The sequence below is a fragment of the Protobothrops mucrosquamatus genome, unplaced genomic scaffold, assembly GCF_001527695.2.
Source record: "Protobothrops mucrosquamatus isolate PMUCROS unplaced genomic scaffold, P.Mucros_1.0 scaffold3709, whole genome shotgun sequence".
NCBI classification, from domain to species: Eukaryota; Metazoa; Chordata; class Lepidosauria; order Squamata; family Viperidae; genus Protobothrops; species Protobothrops mucrosquamatus.
The window spans coordinates 20,720-37,930 of NW_015389663.1; the positions used below are offsets into that span (position 1 = coordinate 20,720).

The 17,211-nt window shown below is 44.3% G+C and overlaps 1 protein-coding gene across 1 annotated transcript in view; it reads right to left on the reverse strand.

The window, feature by feature from the left end:
* Nucleotides 1–17,211, reverse strand: part of DMXL2 (Dmx like 2) — a 71,084-nt gene that overhangs the window by 19,780 nt on the left and 34,093 nt on the right. Inside the window, exons 17-28 of the mRNA XM_015827452.1 lie at nucleotides 16,814–16,939; nucleotides 15,541–15,768; nucleotides 13,506–15,182; nucleotides 12,207–12,317; nucleotides 11,845–12,014; nucleotides 11,137–11,234; nucleotides 10,780–10,945; nucleotides 9,741–10,005; nucleotides 7,754–8,787; nucleotides 6,154–6,345; nucleotides 4,231–4,307; nucleotides 3,331–3,461 (exon numbers count right to left, since the gene is read on the reverse strand). Coding sequence (XP_015682938.1) covers nucleotides 3,331–3,461; nucleotides 4,231–4,307; nucleotides 6,154–6,345; nucleotides 7,754–8,787; nucleotides 9,741–10,005; nucleotides 10,780–10,945; nucleotides 11,137–11,234; nucleotides 11,845–12,014; nucleotides 12,207–12,317; nucleotides 13,506–15,182; nucleotides 15,541–15,768; nucleotides 16,814–16,939 — 4,275 coding nt within the window. The remainder of the gene's footprint in view (nucleotides 1–3,330; nucleotides 3,462–4,230; nucleotides 4,308–6,153; nucleotides 6,346–7,753; nucleotides 8,788–9,740; nucleotides 10,006–10,779; nucleotides 10,946–11,136; nucleotides 11,235–11,844; nucleotides 12,015–12,206; nucleotides 12,318–13,505; nucleotides 15,183–15,540; nucleotides 15,769–16,813; nucleotides 16,940–17,211) is intronic.

Consider the following 17,211-nt stretch of genomic DNA (forward strand, 5'->3'; position numbering starts at 1 on the left):
GGACATCATTAAAGCATTGTTCAAAACCTCACCCTTTCCAAAGAAGGGAGTCAAACACATGCTTCCCTTACTCAAAAAAAATAGGAGTGTAAATTTATGGAAGAAAGATTAATGATCCAGCTGTTTGAATGTTTAGAGGAGGCTATTTAAACAATCAAGATGATAAGGATAAGGGTGGGCAAACATTTAAAAAAAAAACAGAACTTGCTTGATTCAGTTCTTATTGGAAAAATCCTGATCTTAAAATACTACCAGTTCAGCTCAAAATACTTATTTTTTTGGAGAGAAATCTAACTATCTAGCTGATGGCGCAACGCTTGCATGGAGCCGTTGACATGGATGGCTTTTCTTACCAGGCCATTGAGCAGGCAACGAATTCGGTGTGGCGTGTTCTTCAATGCTCTCTGTCCGCAGACGCCGACGGTCGCTCAGCAGCAGCCCTTGGTAAACCATTCCTGTGAACTGATTTGTTTCTGTCTGACTGCTAAGAAGAAGTTTTAATTTTTTTTCTTCACCTCAGAATAGAAACATTTTACACCAAAGCAAAATTGGCAAATTAGTGGCAGGGTGCATGTCACTGTTTGAAGCAGAAAGACCCATGGGCCAGAAGCTCTAGAATGGCCTTAATAAGATCCCATGCACACACACACACACACACACACACACACACACACACACAAAAACATGCAATCAACCTGCAGATGAAAGAGAATTGGTCCAGGGCAGGGGTAGGCAACCTTGGTTCTTTTCTGACTCATGGACTTCAACTCCCAGAATTCCTGAGTCAGCATGGCTCAGCTTGGAAACCTCTCCCTTTCCCCTCAGCATGGCTGGCTCAGGAATTCTGGGAGTTGAAGTCCACAAGTCAGAAAAGAGCCAAGGTTGCCTACCCCTGCACTAAGCGGTCAAAATCTGCCAGGTGAAAGATGTGGTGTCACAATCCTGGCCACACCACTTCATAATGTGCATACCAAAGGGCAGGACTTGTGAATCACAATCTCACACCTTCCATCCTGAAGACTTTGACTACCAACTGCAGACACCAATATATGACTGCAGAGATATGTTTCAAAGCTCCGGATCCCTATTTTGGTAACTTGAATTTAAACCAAATCGATTCATAAAACTAATTACATCAAGCTGGATCTTTTTTTACCGCTCAACAAAAATCCAAAACGGATTCTATCCTTCCTTCCATCAGATCCTGCCTTTAGCTCTAAGTGAGTACAGTTAGCATTGCAACACATCTTGTGACAACCTTATGTTTTGGCCCACAAAGGAGAACAGAGCCATGCTGGGGAGAAGAAACAGCAAAGGACATCTTACCTGTAGCTGTGGCTGTCACACAAGGCTTGATAAATTGATGCAGAAAGGGAAGCAGCTAAAGAATAGAGAGTATGGACCTAAAAATGGAAGCAGAAGAAAACTGGTTAGGATATTATGAATACATTTCCAGGCTGAATACTGCATCCGGTTTTGGTCACCACGATGTAAAAAAGATGTTGAGACTCTAGAAAGAGTACAGAGAAGAGCAACAAAGATGATTAGGGGACTGGAGGCTAAAACATATGGTTGCTGGAATTGGGTATGTCTAGTTTAATGAAGAGAAGGACGAGGGGGGACATGAGAGCAGTGTTCCAATATCTCAGGGGTTGCCACAAAGAAGAGGGAGTCAAGCTGTTCTCCAAAGCACCTGAAGGCAGGAGAAGAAGCAACGGATGGAAACTAATCAAGGAGAGAAGCAACCTAGAACTAAGGAGAAACTTCCTGACCGTTAGAACAATTAACCAGTGGAACCACCTGCCTCCAGAAGCTGTGAATGCTCCAACACTGGAAGTTTTTAAGAAGAGACTGGACAGCCATTTGTCTGAAATGGTATAGGGTTTCCTACCTGAGCAGGGGGCTGGACTAGATGATATCCAAGGTCCCTCCCAATATAATATATTGAATTGTTGCCATATTTGACTTTCCAAGCAAAAGTGCTCTATCAAGAAAGCAAATGGGTCTGGGATCTTAGTGCAAGTGTGCAACAGGATCAATGCTGCTTATTAGAGTCTGGCACCCCTTATATATGAATAGGCCTGGTGCAATGATCAGAATGTTGGACCTGAAGCATGAATGGAAGCCAGTTAACATTTTCTCAGTCTTCCATACAAAAGTCTGGTGAAGGAAAGGAGGGAGAGAAGAAATAAGAAGACCATCCTTACAAATGAAGGCGAATAGACGAGTCCCAGGATAATGTTGCAGGATGCAATCTGGGTTGGTCACTGAGACCAGAGGTTTAGTCTTCTGAGCTTTTGGACTTGTGCTGGAGCCCATCCCTCAGGGAACTTCTTTCTAGAGATTGGATCCTGCAAGACCATCCTTCTTTGGAGGTAGGGGGGAAAATTCAGGATTGGGAAACTGGAGCCTGTAGAATAGGGGTCTTCAAACCTGGCGACTTTTAAGACTTGTGGACTTCAACTCCCAGAATTCCCCAGCCAGAACCTTTGCTTTGGGCAAAAGATTGGATGAAAAGACGTTGGGAGCCAATGAGCATGAAAGAGCCTGCCTCGTGGAGTTTGGGGTACTCCATCACTGGAGGTTTTCAAGCAAAGGTTGGACAACCAGTTGTCTGGGACCTTTGCTTTCAGGCAGAAGATGAAAAGATCTCCGAGGTCCCTTTCAACAGCTTATGATTCAGCAGTATCTGTACTAGAAGACCTTTGCTTTGGAAAGAAGGTTGGATGAAAAGACCTCCAAGATCCCTTCCAATAGCTTATGATTCAGCAGTATCTGTACTAGAAGACCTTTGCTTTGGAAAGAAGGTTGGATGAAAAGACCTCCAAGATCCCTTCCAATAGCTTATGATTCAGCAGTATCTGTACTAGAAGACCTTTGCTTTGGAAAGAAGGTTGGATGAAAAGACCTCCAAGATCCCTTCCAACAGCTTATGATTCAGCAGTATCTGTACTAGAAGACCTTTGCTTTGGAAANGGACATCATTAAAGCATTGTTCAAAACCTCACCCTTTCCAAAGAAGGGAGTCAAACACATGCTTCCCTTACTCAAAAAAAATAGGAGTGTAAATTTATGGAAGAAAGATTAATGATCCAGCTGTTTGAATGTTTAGAGGAGGCTATTTAAACAATCAAGATGATAAGGATAAGGGTGGGCAAACATTTAAAAAAAAAACCAGAACTTGCTTGATTCAGTTCTTATTGGAAAAATCCTGATCTTAAAATACTACCAGTTCAGCTCAAAATACTTATTTTTTTGGAGAGAAATCTAACCATCTAGCTGATGGCGCAATGCTTGCATGGAGCCGTTGACATGGATGGCTTTTCTTACCAGGCCATTGAGCAGGCAACGAATTCGGTGTGGCGTGTTCTTCAATGCTCTCTGTCCGCAGACGCCGACGGTCGCTCAGCAGCAGCCCTTGGTAAACCATTCCTGTGAACTGATTTGTTTCTGTCTGACTGCTAAGAAGAAGTTTTAATTTTTTTTCTTCACCTCAGAATAGAAACATTTTACACCAAAGCAAAATTGGCAAATTAGTGGCAGGGTGCATGTCACTGTTTGAAGCAGAAAGACCCATGGGCCAGAAGCTCTAGAATGGCCTTAATAAGATCCCATGCACACACACACACACACACACACACACACACACACACAAACATGCAATCAACCTGCAGATGAAAGAGAATTGGTCCAGGGCAGGGGTAGGCAACCTTGGCTCTTTTATGACTCGTGGACTTCAAGTCCCAGAATTCCTGACCCAGCATGAAGTCCACGAGTCATAAAAGAGCCAAGGTTGCCTACCCCTGCACTAGGCGGTCAAAATCTGCCAGGTGAAAGGTGTGGTGTCACAACCCCGGCCACACCACTTCATAATGTGCATACCAAAGGGCAGGACTTGTGAATCACAATCTCACACCTTCCATCCTGAAGACTTTGACTACCAACTGCAGACACCACTATATGACTGCAGAGATATTTTTCAAAGCTCTGGATCCCTATTTTGGTAACTTGAATTTAAACCAAATCGATTCATGAAACTAATTACATCAAGCTGGATCTTTTTTTACCGCTCAACAAAAATCCAAAACGGATTCTATCCTTCCATCAGATCCTGCCTCTAAGTGAGTACAGTTAGCATTGCGACACATCTTGTGACAACCTTATGTTTTGTCCCACAAAGGAGAACAACAGAGCCATGCTGGGGAGAAGAAACAGCAAAGGACATCTTACCTGTAGCTGTGGCTGTCACACAAGGCTTGATAAATTGATGCAGAAAGGGAAGCAGCTAAAGAATACAGAGTATGGACCTAAAAATGGAAGCAGAAGAAAACTGGTTAGGATATTATGAATACATTTCCAGGCTGAATACTGCATCCAGTTTTGGTCACCACGATGTAAAAAAGATGCTGAGACTCTAGAAAGAGTACAGAGAAGAGCAACAAAGATGATTAGGGGACTGGAGGCTAAAACATATAAGGAACGGTTGCTGGAATTGGGTATGTCTAGTTTAATGAAGAGAAGGACGAGGGGGTGACATGATAGCAGCGTTCCAATATCTCAGGGGTTGCCACAAAGAAGAGGGAGTCAAGCTATTCTCCAAAGCACCTGAAGGCAAGACAAGAAGCAACGGATGGAAACTAATCAAGGAGAGAAGCAACCTAGAACTAAGGGGAAACTTCCTGACAGTTAGAACAATTAACCAATGGAACAACCTGCCTCCAGAAGCTGTGAATGCTCCAACACTGGAAGTTTTTAAGAAGAGACTGGACAGCCATTTGTCTGAAATGGTATAGGGTTTGCTACCTGAGCAGGGGGCTGGACTAAATGATATCCAAGGTCCCTCCCAATATAATATATTGAATTGTTGCCATATTTGACTTTCCAAGCAAAAGTGCTCTATCAAGAAAGCAAATGGGTCTGGGGTCTTAGTACAAGTGTGCAACAGGATCAATGCTGCTTATTAGAGTCTGGCACCCCTTATATATGAATAGGCCTGGTGCAATGATCAGAATGTTGGACCTGAAGCATGAATGGAAGCCAGTTAACATTTTCTCAGTCTTCCATACAAAGTTCTGGTGAAGGAAAGGAGGGAGAAGAGATAAGAAGACCATCCTTACGAATGAAGGTGAATAGACGAGTCCCAGGATAATGTTGCAGGATGCAATCTGGGTTGGTCACTGAGACCAGAGGTTTAGTCTTCTGAGCTTTTGGACTTTGTGCTGGAGCCCATCCCTCAGGGAACTTCTTTCTAGAGATTGGATCCTGCAAGACCATCCTTCTTTGGAGGTAAGGTGGGAAAATCCAGGATTGGGAAACTGGAGCCTGTAGAACAGGGGTCTTCAAACTTGGTGACTTTTAAGACTTGTGGACTTCAACTCCCAGAATTCCCCAGCCAGAACCTTTGCTTTGGGCAAAAGATTGGATGAAAAGACGTTGGGAGCCAATGAGCATGAAAGAGCCTGCCTCGTGGAGTTTGGGGTACTCCATCACTGGAGGTTTTCAAGCAAAGGTTGGACAACCACTTGTCTGGGACCTTTGCTTTCAGGCAGAAGATGAAAATATCTCCGAGGTCCCTTTCAACAGCTTATGATTCAGCAGTATCTGTACTAGACCTTTGCTTTGGAAAGAAGGTTGGATGAAAAGACCTCCAAGATCCCTTCCAATAGCTTATGATTCAGCAGTATCTGTACTAGAAGACCTTTGCTTTGGAAAGAAGGTTGGATGAAAAGACCTCCAAGATCCCTTCCAACAGCTTATGATTCAGCAGTATCTGTACTAGAAGACCTTTGCTTTGGAAAGAAGGTTGGATGAAAAGATCTCCAAGGTCCCTTCCAACAGCTTATGATTCAGCAGTATCTGTACTAGAAGACCTTTGCTTTGGAAAGAAGGTTGGATGAAAAGACCTCCAAGATCCCTTCCAACAGCTTATGATTCAGCAGTATCTGTACTACAACTCCATGCAGCACCTCCCAATGTAGTCAACGATAAGGAAAGTGGGAGATGTAGTTCAACAATACACAGAAGAACCTGTCCTGTTTTGCAAGCAGAAAAGATCCGGAAAATCCGATCCAACCTCATATAGACAGAAGTTCCATGTCCACCTCTTTGAACCTGTCCTTTCTGCAGTCAAGGTGGCGTTTCCCATTTTATTACCTTGACATCTTCAACGTTGGGATGGGGAGGCATTTTCATCTGGACAATCGTGTAAAGGATATCGTGGATGTGGTTGTTTAAGTAGAGGACAGGATTGGCGATCACCGTTTTTGTGGCAGCGACGCTGGCTGAGAGTAGGGGTAATGTTGTGGGCAACGGAAGTGGTGATTGTAGCTGTTTGACAGTAGTTTCCTGATGGGAGGGGGAAAAAATAAAAATAAAATGGCACACCTGGGAATATACCATTGCTCTTTCTTCCTAAAAAAAAAATATTAAAAGTTTTCCAAAGAATATAAAAACCAGCACGAACAAATATTGAGCAAAAACAGTAAAGGACCAGAAAGGAAAAAAACAGATGTGCAGAAAGAATATAAAAAAATATAGAGAAGAAGCTTCTTACTCTACAGGTGACGGAAAAAAAACCCCCTTCCCTTTGTTTTCTATTATCCATTTAATCATAAATCCAACTGGAAAATAGAATCTACAGCAAGAGTCAGAGTTAATTTGTACATATAAAAATGCCTTCACGAGCATTATTTGGTCTCTTCCACTTTGAAATTTTGTCCTCAATTTACATGTGGGATATCAAACAAGTTCTTTCTAATCTTGAAAACACAAATCCTAAATGCATTTTTTCTGCTTTATTGCAAAGATTTTTCAGATAGTCCTTGTCTTATGGCTTCCCCATTGACTTTGCTTGTCAGTGTTCTGTCCCAGACTACGTACGTCCTTGTTACTTCACAAAAACAACCCCTCTTTTAACAGTAGACTGGAAAATAAACCCTTTTTATTTGAGTTACAGACCTGATAAATTGTCCCAGAAAAACAAAAGCAACAGAACACTTTTCCAACAGAGACCTTGTCCAAAAGCAAATTCAAACAGGAAATAACTCACAGGCAAAATAAACAGACCATGATCTCTTGACTCTGAAATTCTTTGCAAACGGTTGCCTCCAGCAACCAGCCCTGCCCACACATTCCCTTTTTGTTACACAGCCCCCAAGGTGTGGCTTCTCACTGCTTTCTCCTCCTCCCCTGGAGTTGCCTCACTGCCTCCCTCTGTCCTACTCGTGTGACCTGCCTACGTTTACAAGCATCTCTGAGGTCTTCCAGCTGTGCTTCCTCCGAGTCCGACCAGCTTTCCAGCACAGCTGGCTCTCAGCTTGATCATGAGTGGAAGGACCAGCCTCTTCATTAGTTTGTAAGTCCTGCAGCTCATCAGAGCCTCCCTCCAACTCTGATGGCTCTCCAGGCCCCTCCTCCTCCTCCTCCTCCTCTGATTCCCCAGACTCAACTACCAGGATCACAGCTGGCACGGAATCACAAGAGTCAGAAAGTTGCAAAAGGGGATCACGTGACCCGTGGATGCTGCAACCATCACAAATATGAGTTAGTTGTTGAGCGTCCAGATTTTGATCACGTGACCATGGGGATGCTGCAATGGTCTTAATGTGAAAAATGGTCCTAAGTCCCTTTTTCAGTGCTGTTTTAACTTTGAATGATCACTAAACAAATAGATGTAAACCGAGGACTACTTGGATAAGGGGAACCACTGCAGAAATGGAGTGAGGATGCTACCTTCCCAGGTGAACCTTCTTACCTGCTGAGACTCCTGTAGCAAGAACTTCAACTCCATTCTTACGGAAGCCAGGCCGCCTCCCTGTGCCCCGTGAAGGCTGCAATAACTTAGAAAAACCCGGAGAAGCGCCTGGTTTCTTTGGAGCCACCATTTCCGCCGCTCGGCGTGTTCTCGCTTGGCTTGCAACCGTCGCCGCTCGATCTGATGCCACTCGTAGGAGCCCATCGGTGTCATCTCCCCCATCTCTTGGTGACCCAAGAGATCCCCGCTGACTTGGCCATCGGTTTGGCCGTCATCTTTGCCCTGGGTTGCCTCGTGGTTGCAAATTTCATGTAAGGCGGCAATTTCTTTCTCCAGCCAGTTGTACAGCTGGAACCGGAGCTTCCCGCCATCTACTTCGTAGCCGGTGGCCAACGTTCTCAACTCCGTCATGAGGATCTTTAGGCAGGCGCGGAACTTGAGTTGTTCGGCGATCACATCGACCTCCATTTTGTCGACCTCACCTTCCTTGCCTTGACTGGGATCAGGACTTGGGACCTCTTGTTCTTTACTTTCCAGGTCATTCATCATCAAACCTTTCTCCTCTTCCTCCTCAAGCAAACTGCTTTGGTCATTCCCCCAGTCAAGTTTCAGAGGTTCGTCTTCAAATGTTATCATTGGTTTGCTCCAGTCAATTAGGGAGGGAGCCTCCGTGGTGCCCACTGGCTGTGACCAATCTACTGTGCTGCCTTTGTCTACTTCCAGACCATTCTGCATTACTGGTGTGGATTCCCCTTTCTTGGGTGAAAGTGTGGACCTGCTCCTTATTTTGGGAAGCTTTGAAAGCACTTCCAGGGCTAAGACAGGGCAGCCGACTTTAAAATGAGCATTTGCAGTGGTGAAGAAGAGTTTTCGTTCAATGAGGTTAATCTTGTCCACAAAACTTTTCTCTGCCTGCAATCCCAACGTTGCTAATGTCCCATCGGGCGAGCAGAAATTCCTTCGGATGAGCAAGGGGTGGGTACGCAGATAGTTATAGAAACTGAACACCACGGGGTTGCAGGATTTGACAATAACTAGGGAAAATGGAAACAAGGTTGTTGAAGCTTACACTGAACATCTGTCACACCAAATTTAGCAGCCTAGCGGCCCCTTGGAGACCAAAGAACAGGCAATGTTATTTGGTAGTCCCAAAGATGCTTTTTTTCCAAAAGACATCTGGACAGTCTAGTTTTTTTTTTTAAAAAAAAAATATTTTTTCTCCTTTGAAAACGTTTCGCTTTTCATCCAAGAAGCTTCTTCAGTTCTAACTGACTGGTGGGGAATAGAAATCAGTCAGAATAAAGAAGCTTCTTGGATGAGAAGCAAAATGTTTTCCAGGAAAAACTACAAGAAAGTCCAGTTGCCTTTTGGAAAAAGCATCTTTGGGACAGCCATGACTTGGATGGTTGAGAATCTTCACAGAACGTTATTTGGTGGCTTTGAACCTGCTACAAGATCTCTACATGATCTATGGCAGATGGGGGGCTAGTTGGTTAATTACACAATCTTGCAGTTCTGGTAGATCTTGCAAGGCTGCGGATCTGTAAGTCTTCGCCCAAATTAATCTAGATGTTGATTAAGAGGCATTTTTCTGAAGCCATTTATGAATGAACCCGTTCTGTAAAGTTAGGAAGATCCCCAACAATCTTCTCTGAAGTGACCCATAATTACATAAATCTAAGTGAGTTTGTACAAAGTACTAGCCAAGCTAACCACATCAAGTATGTTTATAAACATACAACTTGACTACCAGCATCTTGTACAACAAATGCATCTTTAGAAGAGAATATCTGTAGCTCAGGATTCAACTGTGGAGAGTCCTTGTTGCTCTCTGTCTGAGCTTGGTTGCTCTGATGATGTTACTTAGTTGGGTAATGAAATGTCTGCAAGAAAACAACCCAAGAGAGCACCAAAGACCCCACAAATCTACCTTTCTACATTCCCCATTCAAGACTGAGTTTCTCCAAATAATCTGACATTCCTTCACCTGGAATTTCATCTTCTTCTTTGGGGGTTTGTTCCAGCAAGGTGTCAAGGGCTCTTGTGCACTCTTTCATTACCCAGTAGGCCAGACTTCTCAGGAAAGGATCTGGATGCAATTTTGTGCAACAGAATCCGGTTCCATCTTTCTTACAGCCCAAAATCTTTTCATAAAGGATGGCTGTGTAGGTGGAGGAGATTTCAAACTCAGACTCATACAAGCGAGCAATTATTAAAGCCAGCTGGATGTCTTCCATCTTCTCAAGACATACCTGTGGGTGGGAAGGGAAGCACAAACAAGGTCTCCTATCATAAAGCAAAATTATAACACACAAGCCGACATTAAACTAAGGGCAGAGATAAAGAAAAGAAATTCTCCACTTGATGGTCCACTAACACACTCTCCAATCCATCTGTCTGTCCATCCATACAATGCACTGACCTGTCCATCCATCCATCAACACAACTACCCACCCATCAGTCCATCAACACATCCATCTGTCCATCCTTCTACCTACTTACCCACACATCTGTTTGTCCATTGATGTACCCATCCATCCAACCTTCCATCCACCTACACATCTGTCCGTCTGTTCAACACTCACCCATTCATTCATTCATTCATTCATTCATCCATCCATCCATCCATTCATCCATCCATCCATTCATCAGTCCACTGACAAAATGTCCCATCTGTCCATCAATCCACCAACACACCTATCCATGTATTCATGCATCCACACAATCTCCCACCAGCCCATCTGTCCATCCATGAATATACTTATCAGTTTCTGTCCATTCATGCAGCCAACCACCCATCTGTCTGTCAGTCCATCCACACACTTGCTCATCCATCCACCAGTCCATCAATACACCTATCTATCTGTCCTTCCATCTACGCAACTATCTGTTTGTCCATCCATCCACCCATCCATGCACGTATCCACCTGTCTGGCCATTCATCCATCTACAAATCAACATGTCTCTCCATCTATCCACCCATCCTACCTCCCTCTGAGAGAAACACTGTGGCTCGGAATCCATACCTCGATGGCATCCTTTAATGATCCCGCTAGTAAGAAAAAAGCTGCCGACTGCTCAAAGCGCTGCTTCCCCAGAAGGGCAAAGGCATTCTTCAGGGCAGCTTTGCGCCATCTGTCTTCACTGAAATTATGGCTGAAGAACTGGGTCATTTTCTTATCGTGCTGGGAACTGTGTGAAAAGAGATTGCACTGCATTTTGAGCCAAGACAATAGGTCCCTTTGACGCTACTGAACTGGAGTTACATCTGCATACCCTGGATTACGCTGCTGCTAGCATCCCAAAGCGCAAGTTTTCATAATTCTGCAGAAGCCTCTTGTAAACCATGCCAGGCCCTGGACCAATTTCCTCGTTATACTTACCGAAATAGTCCCCAGACCACGGCTTTTTTCTTCATTGCGAGATAAAAAAGAGCAGCGTCCAGTGCATCGTTGTTCCTCTGGAAGGCGGCTTTGGCAACCTGTTGTATTTAACAGAAGGGTCATCGACACACAGGGTCACTCAGGGCAGGACACCACTGTACAACTTACGGATGTGGGAAAAGCACTCTGATTCTATCTCCTCCAGGAAAACAATGCACGAATAGGTAGTTGATATCAGTCCAGGGATTATGTGTATGATGATTGCGGCAAGGTTATCGTAGGATGGAAGAATAATGAAATATCCCTATGAGATGGGTTGGTCTGGCCCAAGGTCACCCTGCTGGCTTTCATGTCTAAAGCGAGACTAGAAATCCCAGACTCCCGGTGATTGGCTCAAAGTCATTCAGTTGGCTCTCTTGTCTAAAGCAGGACTAGAACTCTCAGTCTCCCAGGGATTGGCCCAAGTCACCCAGCCAGTTTTCAGGGCTAAGGTGGAACTAGAAATCCCAGACTCCTGGAGACTGGCCCAAAGTCACTCAACTGGCTTTCATGCCTAAGGTGGGACTAGAACTCTTAGTCTCCTGGTGATTTGCCCAAGGTCACTCAGTTGGCTTTCATGCCTAAGGTGGCACTAGAACTCCCAGTCTCCTGGTTTCTAACTTGGTGCCCTAACCATTATAGCTGGCTCTATATAGTAGCTCCAATTACCTTTTCCATGCACCGTCGAAGCGTGTTGATATTCCTGACCCACCAGCCTATCCCCATGGCTCTTAACTCAGACCACTGGGGATCTCCTCTTTGAATGGCAGGGATCATGTTGATCAGTTCTTCCTCTGCTTCCGAATGAAAAGCCCAAGCAAAGTGGCACGTCGAAACCCCTGTAGAAGGACCGAAAGAAATCTGTTTCCATTTGGTCATTATATTTTAAATGTTTTTTTAAAAAAGATTTTTTTAAAAAAAAAGTATATAGAAGCAAGATTTTTATTAAAGTTTTTTTTTTTTAAAAGTACAGAAATAATACATTCATATTTTTCTTATTTATTCCTTGTGTTGTACTCAAAGAATATTACCTTGATGAAGTAACTGGACACGATATAAAGGTGGAAGGGATGTTAGGAGGCAGGTGTGCAAGCGCATGGCTAATAAGTACCTCAGGCCACACTCATCCAAAGTGTCTCTCCCTGGAAAAGCACACCAAACATTTTACTAAACAAACACACAAACAAAAATCTGTACAATTTGGTTCAGTTGCTTAAGCTGGGAACATTTTTCCAAGCAATATGCAGATGTGCATTCAGACACTCACAAACCTCTAAAGCAGGACTTTTCAACCTTTGGTACACCTGTGGTACATTGGCACCTGGCAGGTGGTACGCGACCATACTAGAAAAGTGGTAGCGGGGGAGGGGAATGAGCTGAACCGGTGGCAGCACCGCACAAGCCTGAGCGAGAGACGGCTGGAGCTGCAGGGCTGTCAGGGCTCAGCGGAAGCGCCAGGATCAGTGCTTCTTCGGGACTGTCAGGGCTCAGTGGAAGTGCCAGGATCAGCGCCCGGCTGCAGCTGGAGCTCGGCACTGATCCTGGCGCTTCTGCTGAGCCCAGAAAAAGCGCCAATCAGCTGGAATGAAGCAATTTTTTTTGGTCATCAGGTTTTTGACACCTTGCTAGGTGACTGGTGGTACTCGGATATTGCCATATCCTAAAAGTGGCACAATGGGTGAAAAGGTTGCTAAAAGACACCAAAGCATCATAGATGTCATGATAACCTCAAATTCACCATACTGCATAGGACAGCAAGTGGATAACCACATTTAACAGAGAATTGTATAAAAAGGCACAGTTCTCCAAGGTCATTATAATTCTTGTCTTTTCACAAAACCAATGTTCCTGCATAATCTCCTGAAACTCATCCCGTCTCATCCCATGTCCTTCAACACTTCAACATGTGTGGGCTACAACCCAGCATGGCTGGCTGGGGAATTCTGGGAGTTGAAGCCCACACATCTTAAAGGACTATGGAGATTCTCAATCATCCAGGTCATGGTTGTCCCCAAGGTCCTTTTTCCAAAAAGCAACTGGATGTCTTGTTTGTTTTTTCTTTTTCCTTTAAAAAAAAGGGAATTAAACCCGCAAGTGGTCTCAATGACCCTCAGAGAGAGTATTAATGACCGGATGACTGCAAAGAATATAAATCCTTCCCTTCCCCTCTAGTTAGTTACAACTGAAGAAGCTTCTTGGATGAAAAATGAAGCATTTTCAAAGGAATTAAAAAAAAGAAAAAACACACACACACATCTTAAAGTATCCAGAGTTGAGAAACACTGTTCTAAACCTACGCGGCATCCTAAGAAACTAGACTACTTATTTACCTGAGTAGTGCTTGTCTCGGTTCTCGTCCAGCTCAGTACTGGTGGTGGCCACAGTGTCTGCTAGGGCTACCAAGAACATCTGCTCCAGGCGAGTCAATCCAGGCAAACTTGAGTGCATTAAATGGCTTGATAGGACACTTGCATGCTCTTGGCCAAAGTACGTTGGACCATATTGGGAAAGGTTAATCACTCTGGATTTATGCTCTCTTCTCTCTGGCTCAAAATCAATGAAGTCATCTGTGGTGACCTGCTGAACTTGGAAAAGATCGGAGTACTGATCCTCAGTCTTCCTCTTACTATGATCTTCTAGGCCTTTGGTTTGTTTAGGAGCTTCCTCCGTTTTGTAGGTGGAGTCTTGATCCGCTGCCAGCAAGGCGTACAACGGTAGCGGTGGGATAGAATCGATCTCTGTGTAATCCCGCGTGCCTTCCTTCCCGGTGGTGACTGCATCCTTGGCCGTGCTGCCACTGACGCTGATCGTGCGGGAGAGATGGCGCTTGGAGCCCCCATCAGCAGATTCCAGGTCTTTCACGATAGCGACTTCCCCTGCGATGCATTTCACGAGGTGGGAAAGAATTGCTTTAGCTCTGCGAACTTTCCCCAAGTCCATCAGCTCTAGAAGCTGGGTGGGATGATATTGGGGCAGAGTTGGTGAAAGCACGTGGGCTGCTTCGAAAAGGCCGCCATCTTGAAGGACGGTGGGGGTTCCAAAGACATCATCCACAATGCCTGCTCCGTCAATGATGCTGGCTTTTTTGGCTAGCAAGCTAGCCTTGAATGGGTCCGTAACGGGGGAATCATCAGGAGGAAAACCGTCGCTTTCTCCATTCCCAGATTTTAGGACATGCTTCCACTGAGCGTAGACATGCATTTCACAGTCCATTCCCACCACCAGGATACCATCTCTCACCCAAGAAAGGGAAACAGGCAAGGACGGGGTGCCATCAACCGAAGACACCAAATCAATGGATCTCAGAAGTATCCATCTGGACCTGATGCCTTGTTTGATGCTCCCGCCGAGTGGTAAAGTAATGACCGCCACACCATCTTTGCTGCTGGTTTGTTCCGTCACAATTCCCGAGACGCGTCCGTACATGAATATATTTGCACCGACCCCGACTGTAAGTATATGCGAACCGTCTTCCTTGGAAACCCAATCCAAGTGGACCAGATGCTTGATGTTTGGGATAAGGTACCGGTCCTTATTCAAAAAGATTTCGGATTTACTATAGACAAATAAGTTGCTGTCTACGCTAACCCTGGAATCCAGGACACTCCCGACTTTAACGAGGTCGTCCAGATGGATGGTTTGTTCCAAAACCCATTCCGATCCTCCAGTAGACTCACACTCAAAGATACACACATGCATAGAAAATTCTTTGGAAACAACTCCACTCTGCTGAATGGGTTGCTTGTAGGCTATGGCCAAGCGGCCAGTGTAAGAACAACTAACTGCAACGGGTCTCCCCACGATGCAAACAGTGCTGGTGGTGTCTTCTTGCTCATCATTCATCAAAGGCCATTTTTTCCAGGAATAGGTTTCTTTTGATCCACCTTGGCCATTTTCTGTAGTCTGTAGGGAACACCTCCAGAATCGTACTTTATTGTCTGAACAGGACGTCACCAACAAATAAGGGGCCAGGCAGACAGGATAGATGGAGGACGAGCTCAGATGTCCTGAATTAAATCAGATTAACTGTTAGAATTAGGAATAACAATTAGATGAATGCAAACTTCAAAGCAAGTCTATTGTCAGACGTGAACAAGTAGACTGACCCATACGTGTAGAGTTCAAATTAGCTACTTTATTGTTCTATGCCTATTCTACAGGAATCTCCCCAAACTGGTAGCTGTATAAATTTATATAAAAGCTTATGGTGGCTAAATATATTTATTTAAATATTTATATAGCCCTCTCATATCATATAACAAACTCTGAGCGACTCCCAATCTATTTGCATAATTTGCTGATAAACTCAAGCGCTCATCCACAAAGGGTATCACTAACCAGTTTATGTCCACCCTCCTGTTTTACCTGCAGAAGGAGTAGCTCGTACAACCTCCACCCCAGGTGGCAGATCCAAGGGGTAACTGTAAACCAGGCTAGAACTCAGTATGAGTTTACTAGCTGTCTGAAGGTTAGCCACCGACGAAGAACGTAGCATTGGCATTGTGCCAGATGAAGTTTCTGGAGAAGAATCAGCCACTGGTTGCCCAGGAAGAGTTAACTGGTGTCCCAATGAATGAACATCAGCAGATGGTCCTTTCAAGAAGCATAACGGACAAGCAACTTTAGTGAAACAAAGGCAGACTTTTTAATTTATTTTTTTTAGAAGTAATCATTCAGGTCCCAAAATAATTTTACATTATTGGTTTTAAAGTGTCTGCCGTGCTCAGCAAGACTTATTCCCTTGATATAAGTGCAAATGACTACAATCCTGGCCAACAAATTCCGTAGCAGCATGGGTACAATTTGACTTGAGTTAACGAACACCGCTGTCATGGTTCCGATTGACAGAGACAAACAAAGCAGAACTCCAAGGCTTGCAAGTTCCTCAAAGAACATGTTTATTGATACAGAGTATCGGCACTTCAAAAGTGAAGCCAAGTCTGAAGAGATGCATAACAATTCCCCAATACAAAGTTAAGAAGTCCCACCCCCAAAGCTATGCAAGCAACTACGTTTCCCCACTCAGCTTGTTGGCGGGCTTTTCATGAAATGCCCAGCCTGCAGTCTCGGGAGCAGCTGATGACCTTGGTTCCCATGGAAGAAAGTCCAAGAGAGGAAGTCTGTTTTGTCTAGTATGGGGGTAGACAACCTTGGCTCTTTTATGACTCGTGGACTTCAACTCCCAGAATTCCTGAGACAGCATGGGGGAACTATGGGCCCTTCATGACTCGTGGACTTCAATTCCCAGAATTCTTGAGCCAGCATGGCTCAGTTTGGAAACCTCCCTTTCTCCTCAGCATGGCTGGCTCAGGAATTCTGGGAGTTGAAGTCCACGAGTCATAAAAGAGCCAAGGTTGCCTACCCCTGGTTCTAGCGCAACACCTGGCAAGCCCCCTCCCTCCGTGCTATGTGGCAACTAGGAATGAGAAGGAAAAAGATGGCTGCAGTCATGCTCATTCTAAAGTTGACAACTGCACTGTAGCCTACAAGAGCTTCAGCAGCCTGGTCCGACTTAAAAGGAGGGGCAGGGGACCTTTCTTCAGATCAGGAACAGTATAAAAGTGCTAAAACAAATGAAAGACATAAAGTTATGGAGATCATGAATTCCAATGTATTAATCTGCAAGAGCTTCACTCACCTAAACATGCATTTGCTTGGACAGACTTGAGGTGCAAATGCCACATGTGAAGAATCGAGCAGCCTTTGGTGTCCTTCTCAATTACAATTAGATAAAACTTTTCAGAAAAGGGTGGGGGCCGATAGCCTGTTGAGAAATAAAATGTACTGCATACTTGATATTGCAATAAAAAAATAAACATATTGCCATCTTATAAGAATTAGATAACATCCACTATCCATCCATCCATCCATCTCAAGCAATAATCTTTCTTTGCAATGGTTTGGAGTTTATTTTGATGCAAAAACAACCTTGGCAAATGAATGCAAGAATGGTTAGAACAGGTAAGAAAAAATAAATCACAATTTATTGGGAAAGGGTGGTGGCTGACAGCCTGTTGAGAAATAAAATGTACTGCA